The sequence below is a fragment of the Etheostoma cragini genome, chromosome 3 (assembly GCF_013103735.1).
Source record: "Etheostoma cragini isolate CJK2018 chromosome 3, CSU_Ecrag_1.0, whole genome shotgun sequence".
Classification (NCBI taxonomy): domain Eukaryota; kingdom Metazoa; phylum Chordata; class Actinopteri; order Perciformes; family Percidae; genus Etheostoma; species Etheostoma cragini.
Window position 1 is genome coordinate 20,538,648 of NC_048409.1, and position 25,427 is coordinate 20,564,074.

The window sequence follows — 25,427 nt, forward strand, 5'->3', positions numbered from 1 at the left end:
TTTTGTCTGCCCCACTTAGCATATAGTTAGGTTGTTTATTTCCTTTTGCTTCTAGAGCACATCAGCATGTTATGATCAGGCCTATTAATGAGATGAAAGTTCCAAACCATATAACAAGGAACCACAACAAATTAAAGATGAAAAAACAAGGGTTCTAAATAGACAAAATATTGCATACAATGTTGTCAACTGAGAGCTGTCAAACAACTTCACAGAATAGGCTACATTGTATTTTTGCAAATTGTAGCTACATTTTTATCATTTTTATAAAAGGAAACATAAAAAAATATTAAATAATGTCACTGCATACGCAAAATTAGCCTTTAGACCCTCCGCACGGTTCATTCTTCGCATGTTAGGGTGATGTCTGGTGGGGGCAAAACTTCTGAAGCATGTCATACATGTTTGATAATACAATTCAAAGGCGTATGTGTGTTACTGTCATAAAACCTTACAAACAGTTGGCTACTTCAAATGAAACATCTGAGAAATATATTGTACATAGTAACAACATGAATGGCACAAAATAAAAAATAAAATTGTAGCTACATTTTTATCATTTTTATAAAAGGAAACATTAAAAAATATTAAATAATATCACTGCATACGCAAAATGCTATTTGCAAATAAAGCAGAGGCGTAATGCTGATTTGACCCTTGGTCTAATGTTCTTCGTTTCTCCAGCAGCGTCATTTCGGGACGGTCCCTACAGGAGGACAGTCGGGTGTTTGTGTCTCGGCTACTGTTGGACAACTAATGCTAGGCTACTAACGCTAGCTTCCCGTGATATCAGATACTGGTCAAACTAGCTAGTTTAACATTCATCTTTCATAGACATGTTTAGTTTTTTTGAATTAGTAATCCCGGAAGTAACGATACGAATAATTTAGCGTTAATTGTGTCATTATGGGGTAGCTCAACTTCATTGGCGTTATATTATTTTTGAAACTGGAATATTAGCCTGTAACGTTAGATGTGACGTAATCGTAAAATAACGGGACTGTAGTTCACATTGGAAAGAAAAAGATATGCACTTGAAGTCGCATTACACAAGAGACGTTCGCCGTGTTAGTGTAGCTTAAGTTGTGTTGTTATTGCCAATGGAACGCTTACCAATGGTTGGGCTTCGTCTGTCCCTAAAGCAAAGATATTTTCTCCTGCTGTGTTTTGCTCTAGGAGCGATAATTGCCTATCAGTTTACAAGGTAAGCCAGACATTTCAACAGTTAATATAAGCCTACAGAAAGTATCTAAACTTCAACTAACAAGTGTCATGCATGATTCTGTTTTCTGGATGAAACCACGCCCACTTAATTTAGGTGTCCTAAACTTGACTGTGTGTGCTTAGAATTTAATGGCTATTTTCATAAATTCCAATAATAATAATATTAAACTCAGCTCTATTCTTAAGAAACCAACCAAATTTCTTGCTGAACTGTTTACTCTGAACGTGACAAACTTTTACACATAACAAGTTACCTGTCACTTTATGATTCACTTTATCCTGTTTTGAGGTCAAATCACCATGGAAGTCTCAATGTAAGTCTTTTCTGCTGATCAGAATGGGATCATGTTATTGCTGTATCAATATGCTGAATTTTGTCAATAGATACTTGGAAGAGAGCTCTGTAATATTATAAATCGATTAGTTGTCAAAATCAAATGGCTTTAGGATAATCAGCCATAAACTATCATATCCTTAGATTAGCCTTGTGCAAGATGACCAAGAGCACCTTCTTAGCCCCAGTTTGTGTCTCTCCTGGTATGTTAACATTCAAATGCAGTGAGAACAGAGTTCTGAGTGCAACTGGGTTTAAATATGTTTCTCATGGGCATATTTGTTGACAAGTGTGCTTCATACTGTAGATATATGTCTCAGATGTCTTCATGGCCTTTGATCCAGTTGTACTAGTTCTTTTTCAGTTGTAAACTGTATTTTGCCCCCTAGGAATCGCCTTGATGTAGAAAGAATGAGCCGTGTGGAGGGTCTGATGGCCAACTCGTCTCAGTTCACTCTGGAGAGAAAACCCTTCCGCATCCTGGGGGGGTCCATCCACTACTTCCGTGTCCCCAGAGGCTACTGGGAGGACCGGCTGCTAAAGATGAAGGCCTGTGGCCTCAATACTCTCACAACGTAAGCTCCAACTGCAATGAATTGCTGGTTGAATACACTGTACCTTAAAGCACGAGAATAAACCATGTCACATTGTGGTTTTTCTGTAGAAGATAACATACAGACCAAATAAAATCTGAGTAAAGTAGAGCAGAATTCACGAGTAATAAGAAAAAGGGAAATAGTAGTTGATTTTTACAAGTATCAAATGCAATTTTATAAACCACTCAAATCCATTACCATTAAAATACTAAAAGCACATAAAAAAACATCAGTTTTATTTCTGTTTTCAGGTACGTGCCGTGGAACCTGCATGAGCCTGAGCGAGGGGTGTTCAACTTTGAGGATCAGTTAGATTTAGAGTAAGGAACGATGAAGGGAATGCTCCTGAGACTCCTGCAGATGGCACTGTTGCATTGCAGAAGGGCTCAGGTGTTCATAGGCTCGGATCATTTGATACTGCAGCGAACGGAGAATTTTTTTTTTTAATTAATATTAATTAGCTGTGCACTCAATCAGTATGAGTGCTTCTTGATGCATTGATAAATTGGCGTTGATCCACCAAATGAGCTGCATGCTGTCAAGTCTAGTGCTGGAAGCACATGTTACCTCAAAACAAAACAAAAAGATTTTAAAATGAAAAGGAATTATGTTATATATTTAAGAATGAAATATAATTAACAATTAAACATCTGCTTTGATTATAACTATCTGGCCACACTTTATATCTGCTGTAGTAAACATTTTAAATTGTATTGATCTCATGGATTGTAAAAAATAAACCTTTTGCCAGCTGCTTTTTTGCACATTTTCTATCCTTCTCTTAGAGCCTACCTCCGCCTTGCAGCCAGCTTGGGCCTCTGGGTGATTCTACGTCCAGGGCCGTACATCTGCGCTGAGTGGGATTTAGGGGGACTACCCAGGTAACAATCACAATTAGGTGTTATCTGTTGTATATGCCCTACAGCCATACATTGTAAAGCATTCATTTAGAATAGCCAATGGGTTTCTAAAGAAACCCTTTCAACTGGCTTGGAAATTAATTGATAATCTGCTTCTTAGTGGTGTCTTTGCTGCAGGCTAAATCCATTCAACTTGTGAAAATAATTTACTTATCTGAATTATTTCAAGTGTGCTTTCTCTGTCATCTCTTTGGCCAGTTTCACCAGACGTCTTGCTACACACTACACAACCAGTAATTGGTCTTGATGAGATTTGTCCACCTTACAGTGTTGTACATATATGATACAAAGACAACAGGCCTTTACATACAGTGTAAAACAGGATATTTAGCATCATGTAAGTAACCCCTAATGTTACTCAGATGAAAGTCACTGATGATTTACCAGACTTTTAGTGAGGTGTTAGAGAGAATGATAATTAAATCTGACAAGCATAGCTCCCTGAAAGGATGAATTCATTTAGCCCTGTAATCAAAATAGATTTGAACAGATAATGGGGTGAAAGTTGGAGGGGAAAAGACTGGCAGTAGGTATTTTTGGAGTAGTTTTGCCTCCCGGGAATGTAGGGTTGAGGTAATATTTATTTGATAATCATCAAAACAGAGTGTTTCTAGGGGCATGCAGTGAAGCATGACTTCCTCTGCACTGTTCTTTATGATAGTCATGCTTAGGTTGTTACGATTATATTCTTAAAAAAAACAACCTAAAGACAGTTCCCAGCACAGCACTTTGAGGAATCTGTGTGATATTTGGCTTTTTAGACATTTTAAAGGTTTTGTTGTGATTTATTTTCAGTTGGCTGCTACGGGATCGAAACATGAAACTAAGAACAACCTACCCAGGATTCACTGCTGCAGTCAACTCCTTCTTTAATCAACTAATTAAGAAAGTTGTTCCACATCAGGTACTTTCTAGAAAAGTATACAAGACCAAATATTCAATTAAATTATGACGAAAACATTTTTCATATTTGCTCAAAATAGACAAGCTTTTTTTTAGATTAGAGTTTTCATGGTTGCATGCATGCGTCTGCCAGTTAATTAAAAAGTATCCAATCCCAAAAATATTATATAATTTTTTAGATAGAATCATTATATTCACAATCAAATTTCATCTCTGTTTGCAATTTTTCTGTTACCACCTCCTAAAAACTGCTACAACTAGCAGCTGTTCATTATTATGTTAACCATTGTTAACAATAAAATGCACCATAAACACTTAAATAGTTCAACTTGTGTCCTCCCAGCCCATATTTTCTTCTTTTTTGTATCAGCGCCATGCATCATTGAACAAGCTCTGATTTCCATTTCACAGTCTTTTTAAAATTCAGCTGTATTGGGGAATGGTCAAGAACTGCTGCCAGGCCCTAATATATGTCCTCTTTTCACATAATTAATGTGCAGTACTCCAAGGGTGGCCCAATTATAGCAGTTCAAGTGGAGAATGAATATGGCTCCTTTGCTAGAGATGAAGATTACATGCCTTTCATCAAAGAGGTAAGAAACGCAGTTGTATATTATTTGGACAATGCTTGTCAGCTCCTAGATGAGAGTGCACTTATTTACTTTGTCCTCCCTGTAGTCCTTTACTCACTCCTCTGTTCACTCAATTTGAGAATAAATGTCAATTCTATTTCAGAAACTACTTTCACTGTTTTGTTAAGTTGCCTCCATAATCCTTATTCTCTCCAGGCATTATTGTCTAGGGGCATCACAGAGCTGCTGCTGACCTCAGACAACAGGGATGGACTAAGGCATGGCGGAGTCAAGGAGGTATTGTCAGATGGGCTGAAAGACAAACAAGACTGTATATGCAAACACACCCGAACAAATTAACACATACAGTATGTTGGCTGCACAACGGCAAGAGGTCTTAGCCAAAGGGTGGCCCTTGGTGTCAGGCAGCTGCTGTTCACAAATACACACACAGGATTCTGTGTGATTCTGAAAGTACAGTGGCAAAAACATGTGATGCTGCAATATGAAAATATTTTCATTGACACATATGCTATTTGAATGCACATGCATTAGCAAACATTGCCTTAAATCTACAATTAGGTTGTTCTTCATTGAGATGAAGAGTATTTCTGTTTTTATTATCATTGTAAACCATGCATTGTCATCATCATAATTGCTGGCCAGGATCCTCCAGAGTGTAGTTATAAACCCTCCTCTGGGTGTTTTTTTTATGAATGAATATGTCTTAATCCTGATTTGCATGTTAGGTGAGCAGTTAAAGTGTAATGCCTCATTGGTTGATTCCTAATGCAGAAGCTTATGTTAGACAGCTTTAATACCAGAGAACGTTGTGATTTGAAGAGAAGTTTGCTTTTTATGAAAGTCTAAGGTGCTATCTCAACCTGCTAATACTTCTTTGAAGACAAGAAAAAAAGCTTGGGAGGGTTTACGCTAGAGAAGTGTATCGATATCGCCTCCAATACTGCTTAAAAGTACTATCTGTATCGAGAAGTACTGGAGTTTATACACTGATCCGATACCACATAATAAAGCCCTAAAGAAAATCTACGTTAAAGTAGTTTATTTATGCTCTTTTTCCGTTTGAACGGACTGTGAAATGAATGATAAAAGAAAGTTCTGTGGCATTCATTGTTCGTGTTTGTTCATATTTCACAAAGAGTTTAACCGCTTAACCTTAAGAGGTTAGGGTTTTGGGGTTAGGGGGTTAGGGTTAGGACTAGGTGATGTTCGGATCCCGGGGATCTCCCCATGTTTCCGACAACTGTGCAGTTGAATGGAGACCAAAAGTGTGTGCGGGCCGTCGCATACTACTCAGTTCCTCCCCCACAGTATCCCTAGGTCCTCCTGCTGGAGGAAAGGGTTGGTGGGCTGAGAGGGGGAGAGAGATTTTCACTTATCTGTCTAGAGAAGTGTTAGAGAGAGAGAGAGTGAGGGGGAGAGAAAGTGTTAGGGTTTGGGTTTGTGCTTTGGTTTCTTTTTCTCCTACTTTGTTTTTTTTGGTCCTTTCTTGTCTCCTCGTGTTTGTGTCTTAGTTTCCTCCCCTGTCTTGTGTGGTAGTCTGTCTTGTATTCCCCTTTGAGTGTCAGTATGTTCCGTTTCCTGTTCTTATTTTGAAGGTTGGTCTCTGTCTTGTCTTGTCTCTAGTTTTCCTTCTTGTTGGTCTGATTGTCATGCCCCGCCCTAATGTGATTCACCTGATGCATCACCTGTTCCTCATTACCTCGTTACCTCTTGTATTTAACCTCTGTATGTAGGGCTGCACAATTAATCAAATTTTAATCACGATCAGGATTTTGAATTCCCACGATCAAATTTGCTTAATTGAGCTTTTTACTTTTTTTTTTTTAATCTGTAATTTCATAGAACGCTCCGGGTTTTTGCAAAGCCAATCTACTACTCTGTAAACCACTGATCATGTGCCAGTCAGAGTTGTTCCCTGCCTTGCGCAGCTTAATTTCTAGATGTAGACAGTTACAGAGGACAGAGTAATGTGAGGAAAATTCATCAGTAAGCAGTCGGTTATACGTCAGTCTCAAAGTTTACCAGATGACTAGTAAAAGCAACATTTTGTCTCGTCTGTGTTGTTTACTGTTGTAACAGTAGTGACCAATGTTAGTCGGTGCTAGTTAGTGTCTGTTAGCTCATAGGGCACGAGTAATATTTTTCCTCTTCTACGCTATTTATTTCAGATAGCTAATTTTAATGTGTATTTTAATGCGTTGCAGCTGTATGTCTATACAACATACACCTTCAACATAAGAAGAATGTAGCATAATATGGACGTGAAAGCAGTTACAAAATTGTGACAAAATTAGTTTTGGTTAAAATCAACACATAATCGTGATAATTAATCGTGATGACAATATTGATCAAAATAATCATAATTATCATTTTGGCCATAATCATGCAGTCCTATCTGTATTCCCCTTTGTCTCCTGTCAGATCGTTTGTGTTTCTTTGTGCTGTGCTGTTTGTCGCCCTGTTGGGAGTTTTTCATGTGTTGTTCCCGTTCCCGTACCTATTTCATCCCAGTGAGTTTTTCCCCTGCCTTCGTTCCGTTTTTGCATTGCTTTCCCCCCTGGACCTTTTTGGGGAGTTTTTTGGGGGATTTTGGGACTTTGTGTTGCTGTTGTCAGTTCCTGTGTTTTTTGTGGACTTAGGTTTTTTGTTAATAAACCCTTGTGAAGCTCTCTCCTGCCTGCTGCCTTCTCTGCATTTGGGCCCTTACTACGCTCGCAACACAGAGAGAAGCTTTGTCTTTCTAGAAAGGGTTAGGGGTTAGGGGGTTTAGGGTTAGGGGGCCAGATGGTATAGGATAGGTATAGTAGGATACCATTTTTAAAACATCATTAAAATATATGAGACTGGTATCATTTCAGTACTCTGTATCGGCCAATTCGCAAGTTCTGGTATCAGAATTGGTATCCGGAAGCAAAAAATAGTATTAGATCATCTCTAGTCTAAGCACAACTCAAAACAACTCAAAGTTCTGTTTGGTGTAATTTGAACTGATGCTCTACATCTTTGGTAGTATGTACATGTGGTAACATTATTGTTCTACCTTTTTGTATCTAAAGCACTAGAAACCATCAATTTCCAGAAACTCAACCTGAATGACATCAAGTATCTTGATGGAATACAAGTGAGTCTTTAAGTGTTTTCTGATCTAATCAAAGATCAAACTTAAACGTTAGCAGTTCTTTGCTCTTTCCATAAATAGATGGCCCAGTTAAATCCAAGTGAAACTTTGGGGTTACTTACCTACCTTAAAATCAAAAGAATACACTGTATATTTATATATCATATGAAAGGTTATCTTTATTTAGATAATTTATCCAAGGTTTGTGTAAGCACAATAAAGTAGTTACCGAAAGAACATTCAGACATATCTTTTGTTTAATCTTTTTTTTTTCTTCCTCCCAATAGCCTAACAAGCCTAAGCTGGTGATGGAGTACTGGTCTGGCTGGTTCGATCTTTGGGGGGACCTTCATCATGTGTACACAGCTGAGGGTAAGACTAACTTAGAATTGGGTTTACAGGGGTTCTTTAGAGAGAGAGCTATAGAATTCCTGACAAGACTCAGGTGTTCATGCGAGAGAAAGACAGGACTTTTGCTGATGGATTCTTTGTTGAGGGTGAAACGATTTCTTTCTGTACAGAGGGTCGATAATACTGGCTAATTTGAGACGGGTAAGACAGGTTTTGTGTTGTGAGCCAATACAGACCCTGTGAAGGTAAAAAAGACTGTCTTGAGGGTAACATAGAGTCTCAGTGTCTTAGGGTAAGAAAGGCTTAAGACAAACATTTTTTTTTGCTAAGAATAAAACAGAGTTTGTGCCAGGGGAAAGACAGGGTATGGACAAGCTCACTGCTTTGGAGATTGTGTTAGATAAATTCTCCAGACTGAGTGCAAGACCCTCTTTGTAATGTTATTGTTCCTTTACAAAGAGGCACAGAGCCCACTCAGTGCAGCTGGGATGTACACCCTAGCATATGGTCATTTCGTCCTTGTGTTGTTGCTTTGTCAGAGATTTATACCATTCATGCTTGGTGGATTGTGAGCCAAGTATCACGAACCAGAGTCTGTGTCCCATCCTCTCGACTTTGTCTCTGGGCCACATACTTGATGTTCTGAGGCCAGATTTTTCTAACATGTCTTTGTACAGGATTGTTCCAAAATGTGCTCCTCTGATTCTCACTGACTGTACTGAACCCAGGTGAAGGTGTCACACTTTGCAGTAGTCACATTCATCTCACGCACTTCCACTGTATCCACTTATGCTGTAGCTACACACACAGACACACGGATACGCACTAGGACTGTCTTTTCCTTAGCTGCATTAAATGAGGTTTCAGTTGACGGGAACAAAAAACTGTACACTTTAATTATTTTCAGCTATGGATTGTATTTCTCGGGTTGCATGTGCTGCAATGTTTAACTGCCTGCATCTAAACATAGAAAAAGTTGAAAAATATTGACAAATATGTCAGACTGAGGGCAAAGTTAGGTTTACATCCACGTGTGTACTAACTTGTGGACTAACAAAAGTGTTAAACACATTTTTCTTCCTCATAAAACATTTGCAGAGCATATTTTAGGGAGAATTTGAAATCAAATTGACAGTGTTCATGATTACTCACTATTATGCTTCTTCTTTTTCTTGGTGCATTGCGATATTTTTTGGCTCCTTACTGCACCAAGTAGAATAGTGTGAAACCATTGGCAGGACTGCTTATCATAGCACCCACTTGTAGTGGTAGAAAGATTTAGATCCTTAAGGAATAAAACAACAATGAAAAAAAAATAACTTCAGAATTCAGATTTCAGAATATACTTTATTTGATCTGCTTTGAAAAACACCTGGAATATTCATATCACATATTTAGAAAAAATGATGAGCTAGGACTCAATTATGGACTAAATCATTGACTGAAAGGACTTGATTTGATTATACATTTTGCACAAAAATAAATATTAACAGTGAATATGTTTTCCATATGCATAATGCAAAATATGCATGAATAATATGCATTCATCAAAACACCTGTTTGACAATTGTAAAGATTATTGAAAGTCACACACACCCTGCTATTACCATCTTGAGTGCTCTCAGAAACATCCCATTTCAAACAGTGCAGAGCCTCAAGCTTCCTTTTTACTCACTGTCATTCCCAGCAGCCATCCACAACTTAAAAATGTTCTGAGAATGAAAGGCTTTATTATGTATTTCTTTCCTCAGTGAGAAATGGAAAGGAGAAAAAAAGAGCCTAGCCATCCAGAAAGTGTCACAGCTATGAAATGATCGCTGGAATATTCAGAGGGGATTCATGTCCTTGACAGTTCAGTGCTCTGTAGACTGCAACACACCCAGCAGTTGGTCACAGCTAGTGCCACCACCATGAATCCAAGTGTGTCTGTCTCAGTCACTCACCCTGCTCAATTGTTATTCATTAAGGCTCATGTCCTTGATTCAAACCATTAAAGTCAGTCCAATTTGACTGCTAAAGTCCAATTTAAATACCTAATTACTTGCTCTGCTGTGTTCGCTGCAAATCTAGGAAGCCAATTTGGGCAAGGAGGTAGGCAATTTTTTATGGGTGCGAGCTTTGCCCCGTAATAAATTATAGTAACCTGTAATTATATTTGGAGCTGAGGTCTGTCACATGTTTCAATTGATTTGGAATTGAGGGCAATATGAATCTTGATAAAGTGGCTTGTTAAAGCTGAAGTTTAGTGGATATGGTTTTCTTTTTGCCACTTGTGGGTTTTAATGTGCAGCATTGTAATTGCTATTATTTGATTCACTTGTTACATTAGAAAAAAATCAGAAAAATTATAGAATTATACTAAAAAAAAAAGTATTAAATTATAATTGTCTTTTTATTTTTTGACAGACATGATACCTGTGGTTACAGAGATCCTTAAACTGGGCATGTCTGTCAACCTCTACATGTTCCACGGAGGGACAAATTTTGGCTTCATGAGTGGAGCGTTTGCTGTTGGAATGCCAGCACCTAAACCTATGGTCACCAGCTACGGTATGTGTCGTGAATCTGTTTGTGATCTGCATTTTCTAACATTTGAATTAACAAAATTCCTTGTGAGTTAGAAGAACTCCCCTGTCTGTAGATGGCGCTATCCCAACTCCTGAGCCTCTAAACTGTGGCTGATTTGAAATTTGAATATGCAGTGTGCATTAATGAATTCATTGCCTAATAAAATGCACGGGAAAATGTAAATTAAAGATGGTACAATTGGGTTTTATATCCTCCTCTAGGGTGCTTAACATTGTAATGACCTCGTTCTTAAGAAAAGAGGAGAATTCTGAAAACAGCTCCCCAGCAAGGGAAGACCACCTCTGACCTTCAGCAGTCATCATACCTGTGTTTCCTCCTGTGAATGCCTTTTACCTTTTTGTCTCAAAAAGGCTCAATTTTTTGTCAAGATAACCCTAAAATGTGTCTCGGCCCGCTGCTGTCTCAAGATGTTTGATAGGGGAGCACAGTAACAGGCATCCCTGCCTGTCTCCGGCTCCCGAGCCCGCTGTTCTGATGCGCATTATCTTTTAGATTACGATGCTCCATTATCTGAGGCTGGGGATTACACCACCAAGTACCATCTTCTGAGGAATTTATTCAGCCACTACCACGGTGAGTGTTGTGTGTTGTTGCTGAGTCAGGCCCCACATCTTTTGTCTCCCTTTCCTTTCATATCCCCACTCAAGTTAATTCTCCTTGTAGAACCTGCTCTCTGTTGGCTAAAGTAGGATAACTTTGCATATGATTTACAAGCACGCGCTAAATATGGGTTTGTGTTTGTTTGTTCATGTGTGTGAGATTTCTGCCCAGGTCAAAGACCCTCAGTTACACCCATTGCAAAATTTACATTCTAGGCCTTTTATCATGTTTATGTCTTTTGCAGTTTTCTCTATTTGCAAACCAGGGCTTTTTTGTTGGGGGGGGGGGGGGGGGGGGGGGGGGGGGGGGGGGGGGGGGATGGTGTCCAAAACTGAAAATGTAGCTTTTGGCAAGCTGGGAACAAATCCAGCAAAACAAAGTAATAATTTTTGCATTATTTCGCCATTATTGAAAAGCTGCATGTGCGTGAATACTCCTTATGTTTTGTAGTCTGCTGAACAATGAGCAATGGCCTCGATTTGAAAGTCTGAGAAGGCTTTTGTTCTGCTCAGCAACTATAAACACATGACACAATTCTTTAATTAGATAATTTTATTGTTTGGTTGTCAAATCATGTACAGTGTGTCAGTTAGTCTTTTTCCTGTGGTTTTGTTTTTGCATTACCTGGCATGGATTCAGCATATCTTGTCAAAAATCTTTGTCAACAACATGGCTCTAAAGTAGGCCTATGACATTTATGCTTTGGGGTTTGTCTTGTTATTACAAAGCTGTGAAAAATTATAAAAATACAGTATAAAACCTAAACCAGCTACACATACTGTACATCTGCACTACACAGTCTGTCTGTGTATTTGCAGTATGCCAGGTCACTATTCATGGTACCCATTTAGTTTTAAAGCAGTTTATGATTTGACGTATTTATTCTTGTAATCATCAGTTGACAATCTTCTGCAAGGAAAGTCAAAGTCAAATGACAAATAAATAACAATCTCTTCCATGCAGGATTATAGGGACATTTGGGGATTATATGGACTTTGTTCCAATCCAGTGACATAGTTTTATAGAAATGTATTTTGAACAGACAATCTTCCCCTCTCAGCTTTGACACATTATATATACTTACAATGGCACTGGCTTGTAAGCGAGCCATTTAGGAGAAATATGTTGTCCGTTATCCTTAAAGCTTTCCTTAAGTGATCCAGATGTTACCACTTGGTGATAGGAAATGGTGTCAAGCCTTTTCCAGAGGGTCTGTTGGTGTCACCGCATGCTTAAACACCTTTAAAAGCAGTGAGGGGTAGCATAACCACTGTTAATTGTTGTAAAGAGACTGTTTTGCAACATGGACCAAAAACTGGATGCTGATGTAAAGTGCAAAAGGCTCACCAAGGAGCCTTAAAAGCAGTTTCCTAGAGACAAGTCACTTTTATGATGGGTATCGAGTGATTCAAAGGCTTTAGAGGAGGAAGACTTCTCCTCTGTTGTTTTGCTGGTTACGCTAAACAGGCCAAACACTTAATACATCACCACTTTTTCTTAGTACCAGCTGTACACAAAAAACTTTGCTATGGTTTGCTACACTTTAAATGGTTTACAATTATTTGTAAAACAGCCCTCTTCTGGCTCCCTCTTTCTTTCTCTCAGGTGTGATACGTTACCAGGTGGTGCAACAGTTACCTTGGCAAGTTTTAAGAGATTTCTGCCTAAGAACAAAAGTAAATACATGTGGGCAGTGTGTACCTCATGTTTAAATGTCCTTTGTGTGGACTTCTTTGCATCCCCTGGCCAAATAAAGGAAAGAGCAAATGAAAATAAATTCATATACAGACAGAATAACTACCTCCTTGTTTTCCAGCCCAACCTCTACCTGAACTGCCCATTCATCAGGAAAGGAGAGCGTACCAGCCTGTTGTCATACACCAGCACCTGTCTCTGTGGGACAGTCTGCATTTCACTGACAAGGTAAGCCACAGATGCACATAGTGCCAAAATTGAAGGCACAGAAATAATAAACGTCCCCCTGCACCAATGCTCAAAACAGAGTCAGAAGGTTGTTGACAGACAACAGTAATACGTAAATTGTGTATTTACTGCATAAGCAATACACAAAAGCCAATCAAATAAACTCAAAGCATTTGATGTTAATTATGTGGATGTGCACAGTGGATGTGCACAGTCCCTTGTGGTCTGTGTACTTTATAAAAAATGATTCTACTGCTTAAAAAGCCTTTGCAAACACATGCAATTCTCTGATTCCCTAAGACCATACCGACCCGAGGACAGGTGTATTTACAGAACCAGTTACAGTACCACAAGTTCCCCATCCCTATTGAGATTGTCGGTACACGATCCATTCTGCCTGCACAATCCGTCCTTCGCAGAAGATAATCCTGATGTACACAGAGTCAGCATTAGCAACTGTTGACGAGGAAGTAAAGAAAAAGAAAAGGTACTTTTCGAACAAGTCATTGTTAGCTTACTAGGGTTGGATGACGTCCCCTAATTGGCAGTTGATCAGACATACATTTAAATGCGCTCTGTAAATAGACAGTATCACATGCTACCGCTGGTGGGGGCAGCACATTACAACTTGACCTACTTCAACTTAACCACGGTGCCGTCTACACACAATCAGTGCTCTGTGTATCGACAGTACAGTGGAATGTTTAACAGAGTGACAGTAATAACCTAATAAACCATCATTATTGATATTTAAAGTACATTCTCTGTTATATTTTCACTGAATAATGCATTCAATAAACAGAAACATAACTCTTGCAGTGCACATTAACAATTGTGCAATAATTGCTAACATAAAATAACATCCTTGTGAATAAGCCTGCCGTTGCCGACGTACTTTCATAACTCCTACATAACATCGCCATCAGACTTACTTATTGATGCACACACACAGTAGTATCCACAGTTGGTCCAATAAGGGGATAAAGAAAAGTGTGATAGCGTTCCACATTAACGCCTTTTCTCTCTCGCTGGAGACCGCTGTGTCCAAGCCGAGACGCAACCCATGACCTTACCGCATGCTGATACATTAATAGGCCAGGTAGAGCGAGCTACTATACTGATGGGGAGAGAGAGAGAGACTGTATCGTTACAAATAGGTTCAGAGCTGCCAACTTTTCCAAAAACCTTGGAGTTAGATTTGGTGGAGCCAACCCAAATTTTGCCTCGTACAAAGCAATTTCTTTGGCTCTTTCAACATTATTATCCTTCAGGGTTTAAATTGGTACTTGTCATGTGTAGGGGGATGGGGGACTCTCCCTAGGGGGTTCTAGTGGTATGCCCCCCAGGAATTCTTTTTGAAAAATAAACATTGGCATCACGATGGTGGCTCTCCATCTTGATGCCAGTCAACCTTCATGATGGACAATATGATATTGTCCATCGGCACAAACCTATAGACTCCCTTACAGATAACCAGTCCATGCACTGTACTTTCTGTCAAACCTACAATTTTACACCCTGGATATAATATATTACATCTTTTACCTACCCATTTACAGTTTCTCAAAATCAGAAGCAGGGTCGGCGATCCCCCCCCCCCCCCCCCCCCCCCCCCCCCCCCCCCCCCCCCCCCCCCCCCCCCCCCCCACATATTTTTTTCTCTTTCCACACCCGGCTACTTGTACACGTCCCAAAAAAAAGAACAGGCACAGCGTAGCTTAGCTTAGCAGCTGGTAGCATGCAGCTAAAGACACAGGTGAATGTTAACTTATCTTTTGTCTGCATGCAGTTTGACTTTTTCCCTGAAGTCACCAGTGTGGCAACATTTTATCTTTATTCGAGATAAATATGTAAAAAAACAAACAAAGGTAAAGCATGTGCGCTCCTAAAAGGACTCCGTGGTGCCTTCTGGAACACATCTTCAAATTAATAGTGCACTAAATTGCGTCACTAAGAAAAACCTATAGAATCTCAAACTGATGTTGCAAAGTACCCTTTTGTTATCTAGTGGCTCTTGTTGTGGTATTGTCGTCCCTGTTGGGAAAACAATAATAAGCTAATTGAATTGTGAATTTGAAGAATTGTAATGCCCCTAATATCATATAATTAGTGTGCTCCTCTAATATATAAACCAAACCCCTGTACAAAATCATTTCATTTCTGTATTTTAAAAAAATACATAAATTTGAAGCTCTGGTAAAGCATACGTAGCTGTGGTAATCTGAAAGTAAGGGGAAATGAGCTTGCTGCCATTGTCCACCACCGGCTTGATCCCCTGGATCTATTGAGGAAGTCTGAGAAGGGAATTAAATAGGTTACACTCCTCTGTTAATGAACAACTGCTGATGAGGTGCCCCTGAACAAGACATGCTCTCCTGACTGCGCTAGTGGCCTGCTCAGGGACAAGTAGCAACCAAATGATCTAGCTTAATGACTTTAAGCAGTTTGTTGTGGAACTAGAATTCAACAGAAAATTTCCCTTGCCAAGTGATTGGTTAAAAACTTGTTTGGATGGTGTCAATGTGTCTATTCAGGTTCATGTCTACCAATATAGTTCAGCCATTTACACCATGCTCTTCAGGGGCATTTATATTCAAACCAGATGTAGCACGTCTGGCATTCACTTACGACATTAATTATTCACTCACCGTCGCAATAATTTGCTTCCCTCTGAGACGACAATTATGTTGCCCCTGACCAGCCACACACACTTGTTTAAAAAGAGCGTTTTTATTTTTAGAGGCTTCAGAAAGACTGAGTGGGATGTCTGAGTTTGATATTGTATCTCTGTGTTTTTCAGTACGTGGTTAATTGTGTCATAGCAGGGAGTGTTTATTGTCTTGTGAAGAGTGCATAATGCACCTCCTAAGGGAATGCAAAAAAGGCTGCTGAAAACAAGAATTGCTCTGAACACCAGACAGGAAAGCTTCATTAGGTTTGATAAATTGTCACTTTTGGTGAAGCCATCTTGCAAGTGGGAGATTGTGTGGTGGGAATCATACGATCACATCTGCATTGAGAGTGGTTTCGATATTGCGTGTTCCCTTTAAAGGTACACTATGTACCATTTCTGTGTTAAAATGTCTAAAAAAACTATACCTATGTTATATAGTTTGTTGTAGCTGTGTACACTATCCCAAATGTTTCTAACAATGTTCAAACCCAGAGAAATCTGTTATTTTATTTTAATGACACGGGCCATTTCATTTAGTTGCCTGTCAGTGGCATAAAACCTTTGACCCCACTGGTTCTTCTAACTTCCGTCAAAACACGGGAAACCAGTTGATACGTTTGAGAATAATTGTAAATGAAACAATGTCACAGAAAGAACAATACTCAGTATACGAATACAGCTTGCTTTCTGCCAAACGGCATCATGTCGTCATGGATTACATGCCACTGACAACACAGTAATAAAGCAGAGACCTTATTTATTGATATATTTCAATATAGATCGATCCAGTTTAACGTTATGTGCTACGTTGACTTGCTAATGCTTGGTGGGGAAGGTTATAAGGTTATCAGGTTATCAACACGCTTGTTACGTTAAGTATAATTGTTTTAATCAAGGTAAAGTTAACGTTAAACAGCACTGGGCTAATCCATGATTACATTTGTCCGCTATTGTTAACGTTAGCTGTAGCTATAGATAGAAGACAAATCAAATGCTAATTTAGCCAGCTATCCCACCCTCGTTATTCTGCCTCACTCTCCGCCGCCAAGGTACTTCAGTCGGGATGAGAGCGGACAACAGACCTAGCATGGCCTTATAGATAAAAATATGCCAATGCCCTGATCTCTTGTTTGACAGCGATGGCCATCCCACTCTGGAATACAATTCACAATGATGGGTTAGATTTTTACAATTTGTAATAAATCTCAGAGAGGCGTGGTACACACTGTCAAACTTATGCAGACATTGATAAATACTGAAATTAAGTATATTGCAATTTGGTGTTTTTAGCTGCTGCCTAATGTTTGCTTACTTTTTTGCTAACTGGTCAACTAGCCAGCTACCAATACAAATCAAATCAAGAATACATCATTACGTGGGGGAAACGGCAGCTATTGTATGAGAATGACATCAATAAGCGTTACTAAACTTAACGCGGATAAAACTGTAATGGATAAACCCATCTGTGTACAGATATATTTTAATTGGCAATTCTGTTAAACAATTTAAACCACAACTTCCATAATGCCACTTTACGACGTCAAAAGCCTGTGTTTACTTGCATTGTTTTGATTGAGAAACCCCTAGCAGCAGAAAATTACATATTGCATGTTTAAATACAGAAAACTTCATGTAAAAAAAGAAAGAAAGAAAACATCTTTAAAATCATGATTTTCTGATTAAGCTCTTAATGCACATTAATTCTTTTAGCCTTTGAAGTCAGAGAGGCCGCTGAACATGGAGAATCTCCCTGTCAACAACAACAATGGTCAGTCTTACGGTTACACGCTGTATGAGACCACCATCACCAGCAAAGGAATCCTCAACTCAAAGAACAACATCAGAGACAGAGCACTGGTAAAGACAAGAGGACAGACGCCGACATAATGCATCCACAATGTTTGTGAGAACTTTTATAGCTGTAATCTGTTAGAAATCACACCCCTGATCACTGTACTGTACGTGTGGAGTACTATTAACAAGTTCAAGTTGCTACCAGTTGCTCTGGTGTTAAAATCAAACATGGGAGCCTGGAGTTTTCAATTTTTTTAATTTAAAATTCAGTGAATTACTAATTGTAGTAATAACAAGAATACTTTCTGATGTGGCATTTTTTTTAAATATATGTTTTTCTTCCGAGGTTTTCGTGGACAAACATTTTGTTGGTGTTCTGGATTATAAGACCCAAGAACTTGCACTCCCTGATGGGAAGGTACTGTGTGTGTGTGTGTGTGTGTGTGCGCGTGCATGTCTTCTTGTTTTCTGTATGTAGTAAAGACCTAGTCTGCTGTTAGCTCCTTTTAAATCCATAAAGTTGTAAATATTGAACAGCAGGTAAAAGCTACAAGGGATGCCGATAGTTGTTTTTGGCAGCAAGGTCCCAGTAATAATTGCCCTCACCAAACATTCAAACGACCGATTATTTCAACACATTTTTAAAAAAGTTCAAAACTTCAATCTTACAGAAATGTGCAGACTCAGATCGGTCCTAATTACTTACTAAAGCCAGACAAGGTGAAAGGATTTTTTGTGTTAAATACTTTCAATTAAGGAATTACTACTGTATTTCCGTAATACCTCTCATGTTTTATGTATTTTTCCACCGAAAGGGAAAAAGAACTCTAAGTTTACTGGTTGAGAACTGTGGAAGAGTGAATTATGGGAAAACCCTGGATGACCAGCGCAAAGGTACGAGGTGTTGTGTAAACTGATTTTGTAGAAGTTCCAGTCAGCAAACATCTAGCTGAAATTTCTCTTTAATTAGATACCTTGATGGAAAGGTATCTAATAGCAGTATCTTAAGAGCCATAAAAAAACCTGAAAGCTGCTTTGACTCACCTTCCAGGTCTTGTGGGAGATATCGAGTTAAACAAGCGCCCCCTCAGTGACTTCATTATTCGCAGTCTGGATATGAAGCCAGGCTTCGTAAACAGGTTTGTGTCTTACAATTATTTTTGTTTCCTACATGCTTGTGTTTTTCTGTCATTAAGTTCACCTTTTCATGATTCAATACAGCTGATTATCTTCCTGCTTAACAAAACACTCAAAACACTGCCCAACCACAGTTAATTCAGTGTCTCATGTTAAACGGTACAGTAGGTAGACCACATGGCGGGAGTCAGTGAATATCTTTGCTGTTGTCAATGTTCTAGAGCATATGTATCAAACTCAAGGACCCGGGCCAAATCCGGCCCCTCGCAATGTAGTTTCCCAATACATTTTGGCCTACCTAGGTGTGTACCAAAACCAAAAAGATAAAAAGCTGATTTTAAAACTGTATTTATGTGACACAGAATTTGCCAAAACTTGTTGACTTTGAGACTCAGAAATTCTCCCAGAAGCAGATAGTTTGCATGTTCAGGACGGGAAACTGGTTTCTGTGAGTCAGCTGTGTGGTAGCCTATTTTTAAAAATGTCGTCATAATGATTAACTTTATTTTTGCAGACTCATTAAGGGCTATATGTTGACCAAACTTTAATCGAAATTGCAATTGATATTAAAATGCTTTTCCACAATCCCATGAAGCATTGATGCCATTGACACAAGATTTAAGTCAAACCTCTTCCGCAACCCTTCCTTATTATGTGTCGATATTTCTTATATTGATTACATTCTGTATGCAACTCACAGTAGCGGTTCTTCATTGAATTACACCCAGGGCGAGATCCTAAATTGAAAATACACAAATATGCAGAATTTTGCAGAATTACTATATTATAGTGTTTATTTATTTTAAGTTCTGATAACTTATACTTTCATGTTTTGGGCAGAATTATGTTTATTGCCTTTTAAAAATGTTGGAAGTGTATAGTGTGCACCTTAAACAGTGTTTTCTGTTGTAATTTCAATAGTCAAGTAACTGGATCCTCTTAAGTGTGTTTTTCAAATGTTCTAATGAAGGATTTGTGCAATTGAGAAGTATAATTCTTTTTCTCTTTCATTTAGGTTGTTATATGTGTGTGCCAAAAATATATACAATCCTACAAATATAAAATGTAACAAGAGCAGAGAGCAACAATAATATAAAATATTAAGAATAGTATACAAATAAAATATAGAATATGTATTCTAAATAGCACAAATCCTTCATCACACAAATGTGAAAACACACTAAAGAGGATCTAATTATTACACTATTGCACTAAGAACAGAAAACCCAAACTAAAACCTGACCTTTCTGGCCTTCCTTGATGCAGAATCATCTGTGATGTTGTTGTATGAAATCTGCTCCCCTAATGAGTGATTGATACTGACGAAAAGGCCGGTGACCTCAGACTTGACCAACTTTAGTTTTGAAAAGCTCTGTGAGCCACAGTGACTGGCAGACTAAGTACAATCCTGAGCGACACAAACACACGCCTATCAACTCGATAATAAAGCCGTAAAGTAAACTCAGGATAGGATTGGAGATGAAACATTTAACTGACACATAATTGCGATCAGCTTGGTGGGTGCTCAGTGTTAGCGGATTACCAACAGTATCGCCGACTATGCCCAGCAACCCGTTCGACCTAGAGGTGAACTGTCCTCCCACACAACTTCTCTGTGCACTGCACCTTCTCAGCAAGCAGGGGCGCCAATTTGCCAATTCCCCACACCGTGCAGTGATAGATAATACAGCAGAAAACCGCTTTGAGGATTTTTTTTTTTAAAGTGCTCATGCCACCCCTCATGTGTCATGAAAAAGTGCTGCACGGGCCCGCTTCGCCTGTGCCAAAAACCGCTACTGGCAATTCACATTTGTTGAACACGTAAACATTAAGGTCACTAGGATTAGCTGAACTAGTTTCTTCAGAGGTTTGTTTTTGTACTTTTCAATATTGACATATATCTTCCAGACATTTTTGTATCAAAAAATCTTTTAACATCAGCAGCATCTTGGAAATGTCCAGAAGGCCTGAAGCCCTGTGCTAGTAAACACTAAAAGAAGCATAATCACTGAGGAAGTATTTTTTTCTTCCATCATGGCAACCTTTAGAATGTACTTGGAGGACAAAAAACCTATAGCTAAAACAAAGATAGTGATTCAGAATAGTTTCCTTGCAATCCATATCCAAAGTTTTACTTGACATTTACTGTAGGCATATTAATACGAATGACATGATACTCTGTGTACTACTGGCTGAACACCTAGAATGAAATAGAATGCCTTTATCTTCATTTCACATTAAAACAATAAAATATATATTATAATAATTATAGTTATAATAATAAAAATAATAATAAAGTGGAATATCCAAATCTATTTGTACATGCCAAATGCTATTGCATCCTAAATGTGAAGACTGAGTTTTTGAGGAAAAACTGCATAAGACTGTATCCAAGCAATACATTAGAGAAGAGTGTAATCTGAGCAAAATGAAAAGCATTATGCAATGTATTCTCCTTTTACAGACTTGAGAGTTCAGGCCACTGGATGTCTATGCGTCAGCGGCCCTCCTTCCCAGGGTTTTTCCAGGCCAGACTCTATGTGACCAGTTTTCCTAAAGACACTTTCATCAAGCTCCCTGTGAGTTTTACAGCCAGCGGGCTTGCAATCCAGTACAGCAGCACTACAAACTATAGACTGACATCAAGTTTATCAATACCTCAATACAAAATCGGAACCAAAAATGGAACATTGGAAAAAAGGATAGTACCATATTTGGTTCCAGGGCTTTATTATTTGATAATATTACTGTATATATACTGGTGTTTATTATTGTTATTTTCCACAACCTCTCATAGATTCACATTGAAAATCAAGTTAGCACATGTTTTAAATCTGACATTTGACTTCCTCTACATTGATCAGAAATCAAGCTGTACTTTCATAGATTTCATAATTCACATACAGTATATAAGTGCCAGATAGTATTTATTATTATGAGATTTGTCCAGACAATTTTGGCAGCACAGGACTGATATTTATTCATACAGTTCTGGTCCTGTAAGCAGTTTTCACCACATAGACAATATACATAGGAATCTCTCTTTTGTTGATCTGGTAGGACTTTTGACTAAAAATTAAGATTCAGTGTGAATATGTTCATATTTTTCTTCATTTGATCTTTGTTATATGTTAGTCTACAATATTCATTATTATATCCCTTTCAGAAAGACTAATATATTACAGCATGATTTGGCTTGGTCATTATTTTGTCTAAATTAGTCTCTTTCAGAAGTCATATTTTGTGCTAGTTCACCTTTAAGTTTCTGGATGTATTTACACAATTTTATTTCATTAGTGAGAACAGAGAACATCTTATAAGGGTCTTTAAAGAAAAAGACATTATGTTGATGATCCAGGTTTTATGCATTCTAAATAATGCAGGGCCTTTTTACACTGCTGTTATATTTTACATCACTCAGGGGGGTTAGAGCTTGTAACTTTCCCTCAGTTTTCCATTGCTGAAGCTCAAAGTGAAGACACTGGAGGTTGAGAAGCGAAGCAAAGAGCTGCAATTAACAAAGGCTCAAGATCTATTAAGCAAAATAGGCTTATCATATTAGAAACAAAAGCTTGCTATCTGTTGTTGGTAGTCCTCAACATGTTTCTTGTCTTTATTCAGCATTGCCTGTTGTCATGGTGAACATACACTGGTTGTGTTCACAGGGCTGGAGCAAAGGTGTAGTGTTTATCAACGGCAAGAATCTGGGTCGCTACTGGTCCATCGGTCCTCAGCAAACTCTCTATGTCCCAGGTCCCTGGCTTCACAAGGGGGACAACCAGGTACAGTACTTTTATCTTATTTATATGTGCTTATCATTCAATTATTTGGGAAGCTTTTAAATCCCTTTAGTATATTTTAGCATTGTTGACTTAATCACAAAATGATGTACAACGCTGAACAGGAACACTTGTCTTGCACTGGTAACGTTTCACCAAAGGTGCCTTTAGTCCTGTATGTTGTTATTTAACAAAAAAAGGTATCCACTATGTGCATAAACGTCACAGATGTACATGCTTTCTGAGTATTTTCTTTTTCCTTTACTCACCTCCACTAATATGCCAAACCTAAAGCTGATTCCCAGGTCAACATGTTAGAGTGCACAGCAACTTATAGTCATCACCCTGTAGCTTGATATTGTTGGGCTGGAGCAGTTTCTGGAAAAGGCTTTATACATCTACTGTAGCCTATCTACTCTGTTTGTCCTTTTTGCCTTTCCCAACTTTTCTTTTCTGTGCAGACATTGACATTGGTGCTTAACCACCCACGTACTGTCCTTTTATGACCTTAGCTAAGCTGTTTTTTTTTAATTTATTACAGGTCATAGTGTTTGAAGAGCAGGAAACAGATGGGAAGATTCAGTTTGCCAGCAGTCCGGACTATGGCATGACTGTTGATGTCCAGTGAGGATAGAGATTGGAGCCTGGATGAAGAGAGGAGGATGATGGGAGATTAGCTGGGGAGAAAACAATTGAGGCGATCGCCCCAAGCTTTGTATACTCAGGCACTGATGCCCCCAAAAGTGGCACACATCATTCAGTGAACATGTTATTTTGTGTCCTATCAGAGCACACCGACACAGCAGTGTTCCATACCGTTTTTTTCATTTAGTGACTGTATTTATGACATTCTTTTGATTCATTATTGTTCAGTTTCGTAACGTTATCATTAACCTGCATTAAAACTTCATAATGCGAGACCATTGAACTGTGTTTGATTAGAATAAAGTGTTGTAAAATATCTTCCTCCCACAGTCTTAATTTATAAATTGCAGGCTGCGTTAAAAGAACTCTGTTTCAGTAAGGCCAAAAAAGCTTTATTTATCCTGCACACCAAGGGCCTGTTTGATATAACACTGGCTGCTTTTCAAATTTACTTTCTCATGATATGCTGTGAACTCATAAAGGGAAGTCAAGAACTGTGTTTGAATAGCATTTTTGAAAACTCATCTGTGGTGCCTAGTGCTAATTAATTTCTTTAATGATAGATGCCACAGGAACAGTAGCTGTTCTGTCACATTTGAAGACTAAGCAGTGTATATTAACAAAATTGCATTGTAACATACTGTAGCATTGTACGATATAGATAGGTAATCTAAATGTGGTGTCAGGTTTCCTGTGGTGCTGAAATCCTGGATATGTTTGCACCAGATGTCTAGATGAGATCAAAGTTAGCTTAATGAGATACGGAAGTGTAAGATTTAAGTTTGGGATTTAGTTACTCAATTAAAGCATGACACCACATACAGTAGATCTTATATAGACATGAGCTGTTATTAAATGTTGCATTGTAGCTAACTGAACAACCAAACAGTTAACACTATTTTTTTTAACATTAAAAAGTAACATTAGCTCAATAGATGACATAAAATGGTACATGGTCGACATGCCACTTTTGAAATTAGGTTTTATGTAAACTGGTAAGATTTAAAATAACATTTCACTCACAATTTTACATGCACAACTTTACATGAGTAATGTTGGACTATTTGCGTTGGCTAGCTTAGCATTATTGGATGTTTCCTACTTATTGTAAATGTATGAATGCTACTTACACTGAAACCTATCTTTCGCCATGTATGTAAATAATAAAACAAAGTCATACCTATAAAGGATTAGCACATGCTTTTGGCTCAGCTATCGTACTAGCTAGCCAGCTAGCTAGCTTTCAACAGCCTACTAAAGCCTACTGGCCTACTAAAGTCTTTACTAGCTAAGATGATCATTCTGTGTTAAAGTTGCAACCTGATGTAGCTAGCTAGTAAATCACTATAGCTTAAAACCAATTACCAATAACGTTGTGAAGTTGTTACCAATAACTAATGGTGGACTGGACACACGTTTTATTAAACCATTGTTGAATTCAGGAAAATATTCAATGTCAGATGTTCTAAACACACTTAGTTCTACAACACACAGTGTAAAGACGTCCAGTGTACAGACACAACACTCCAGCACAGGTGAGGTTCTTCTCAGTTATTTATTTCTTGATTCAACTAACATCTTTCTCTGAGACACAATTGCTGTGGCAAATAAACAACCTAAGAGTCACATGCATAAAATGTGAATCACATGAGGGTGGGGCAGGACATTGGTGATGAGGAAAAGAGAGGACTTATGTAAAGTGTATTGTGCCTTGGAGAAGCCCCTCAGAGGGTAATGCTCATTAACTGACATTAAATACGGAATAAACTGCACTAAGTTGTTCTAGTAGACTAATTATTTGTTAGTATTAGATATTGCTTGATACGTCATCTGTAAGGGTGAAGCCCTTTTGAGTTGTTCTGCTGCTTTAGGACACACAACAGAGAGTAACATCACATAATCTTATTCAACCAATCCAACCACATGCTGACCTGTGTGCCACATGACATTTGCTTTCCTGCATCTTGACAAGAGCAACGTTCAGAAGATGAGAGTGGGAATTTAGTTTCAGTTCAGTTAAATTATATACAACATACTCAATTTCTCAAAACCCTGTAGTGTTCAAATGAAGTCTTTTACACACTAGTGTTTTTTTTTTTACATTTTGGATTCTTAATTTGTTTCAGCGCTAAAAACATTTCAGGTGGGTTTCATTCATTTAGATTAAAAGCAGATGATGACGACTCAAGTAGAACTTAGATCAACAACATTGCTATAAAGAAAATTGTGTGTGTGTGTGTGTGT

At 38.3% G+C, this 25,427-nt stretch overlaps 1 protein-coding gene across 1 annotated transcript; it reads left to right on the forward strand.

Annotated features, from left to right (window-relative positions):
- Positions 1 to 692: 692 nt before the first annotated feature.
- Positions 693 to 25,305, forward strand: LOC117941782 (beta-galactosidase-1-like protein 2). Its single transcript, XM_034866895.1, has 20 exons — positions 693 to 1,204; positions 1,948 to 2,133; positions 2,406 to 2,474; positions 2,940 to 3,035; positions 3,870 to 3,978; positions 4,478 to 4,570; positions 4,766 to 4,846; position 4,957; positions 7,630 to 7,694; positions 7,979 to 8,063; positions 10,449 to 10,592; positions 11,124 to 11,204; positions 13,048 to 13,154; positions 17,539 to 17,685; positions 17,969 to 18,040; positions 18,438 to 18,516; positions 18,674 to 18,761; positions 21,224 to 21,338; positions 22,425 to 22,541; positions 23,080 to 25,305. The coding sequence occupies exons 1-20, from the start codon at positions 1,101 to 1,103 to the stop codon at positions 23,164 to 23,166; spliced, it is 1,926 nt and encodes a 641-aa protein (XP_034722786.1). The 5' UTR covers positions 693 to 1,100; the 3' UTR covers positions 23,167 to 25,305.
- Positions 25,306 to 25,427: the final 122 nt, after the last annotated feature.

What these genes read in the sequence shown, in the direction of transcription:
- LOC117941782 (XM_034866895.1), top strand. Translation starts at nt 1,101, where the DNA reads ATGGAACGCTTACCAATGGTTGGGCTTCGTCTGTCCCTAAAGCAAAGA. An exon ending in GGCCTCAATACTCTCACAAC is followed by an intron (nt 2,134 to 2,405) that starts GTAAGCTCCAAC and finishes TTCTGTTTTCAG; the next exon opens with GTACGTGCCGTGGAACCTGC. An exon ending in GATTTAGGGGGACTACCCAG is followed by an intron (nt 3,036 to 3,869) that starts GTAACAATCACA and finishes ATTTATTTTCAG; the next exon opens with TTGGCTGCTACGGGATCGAA.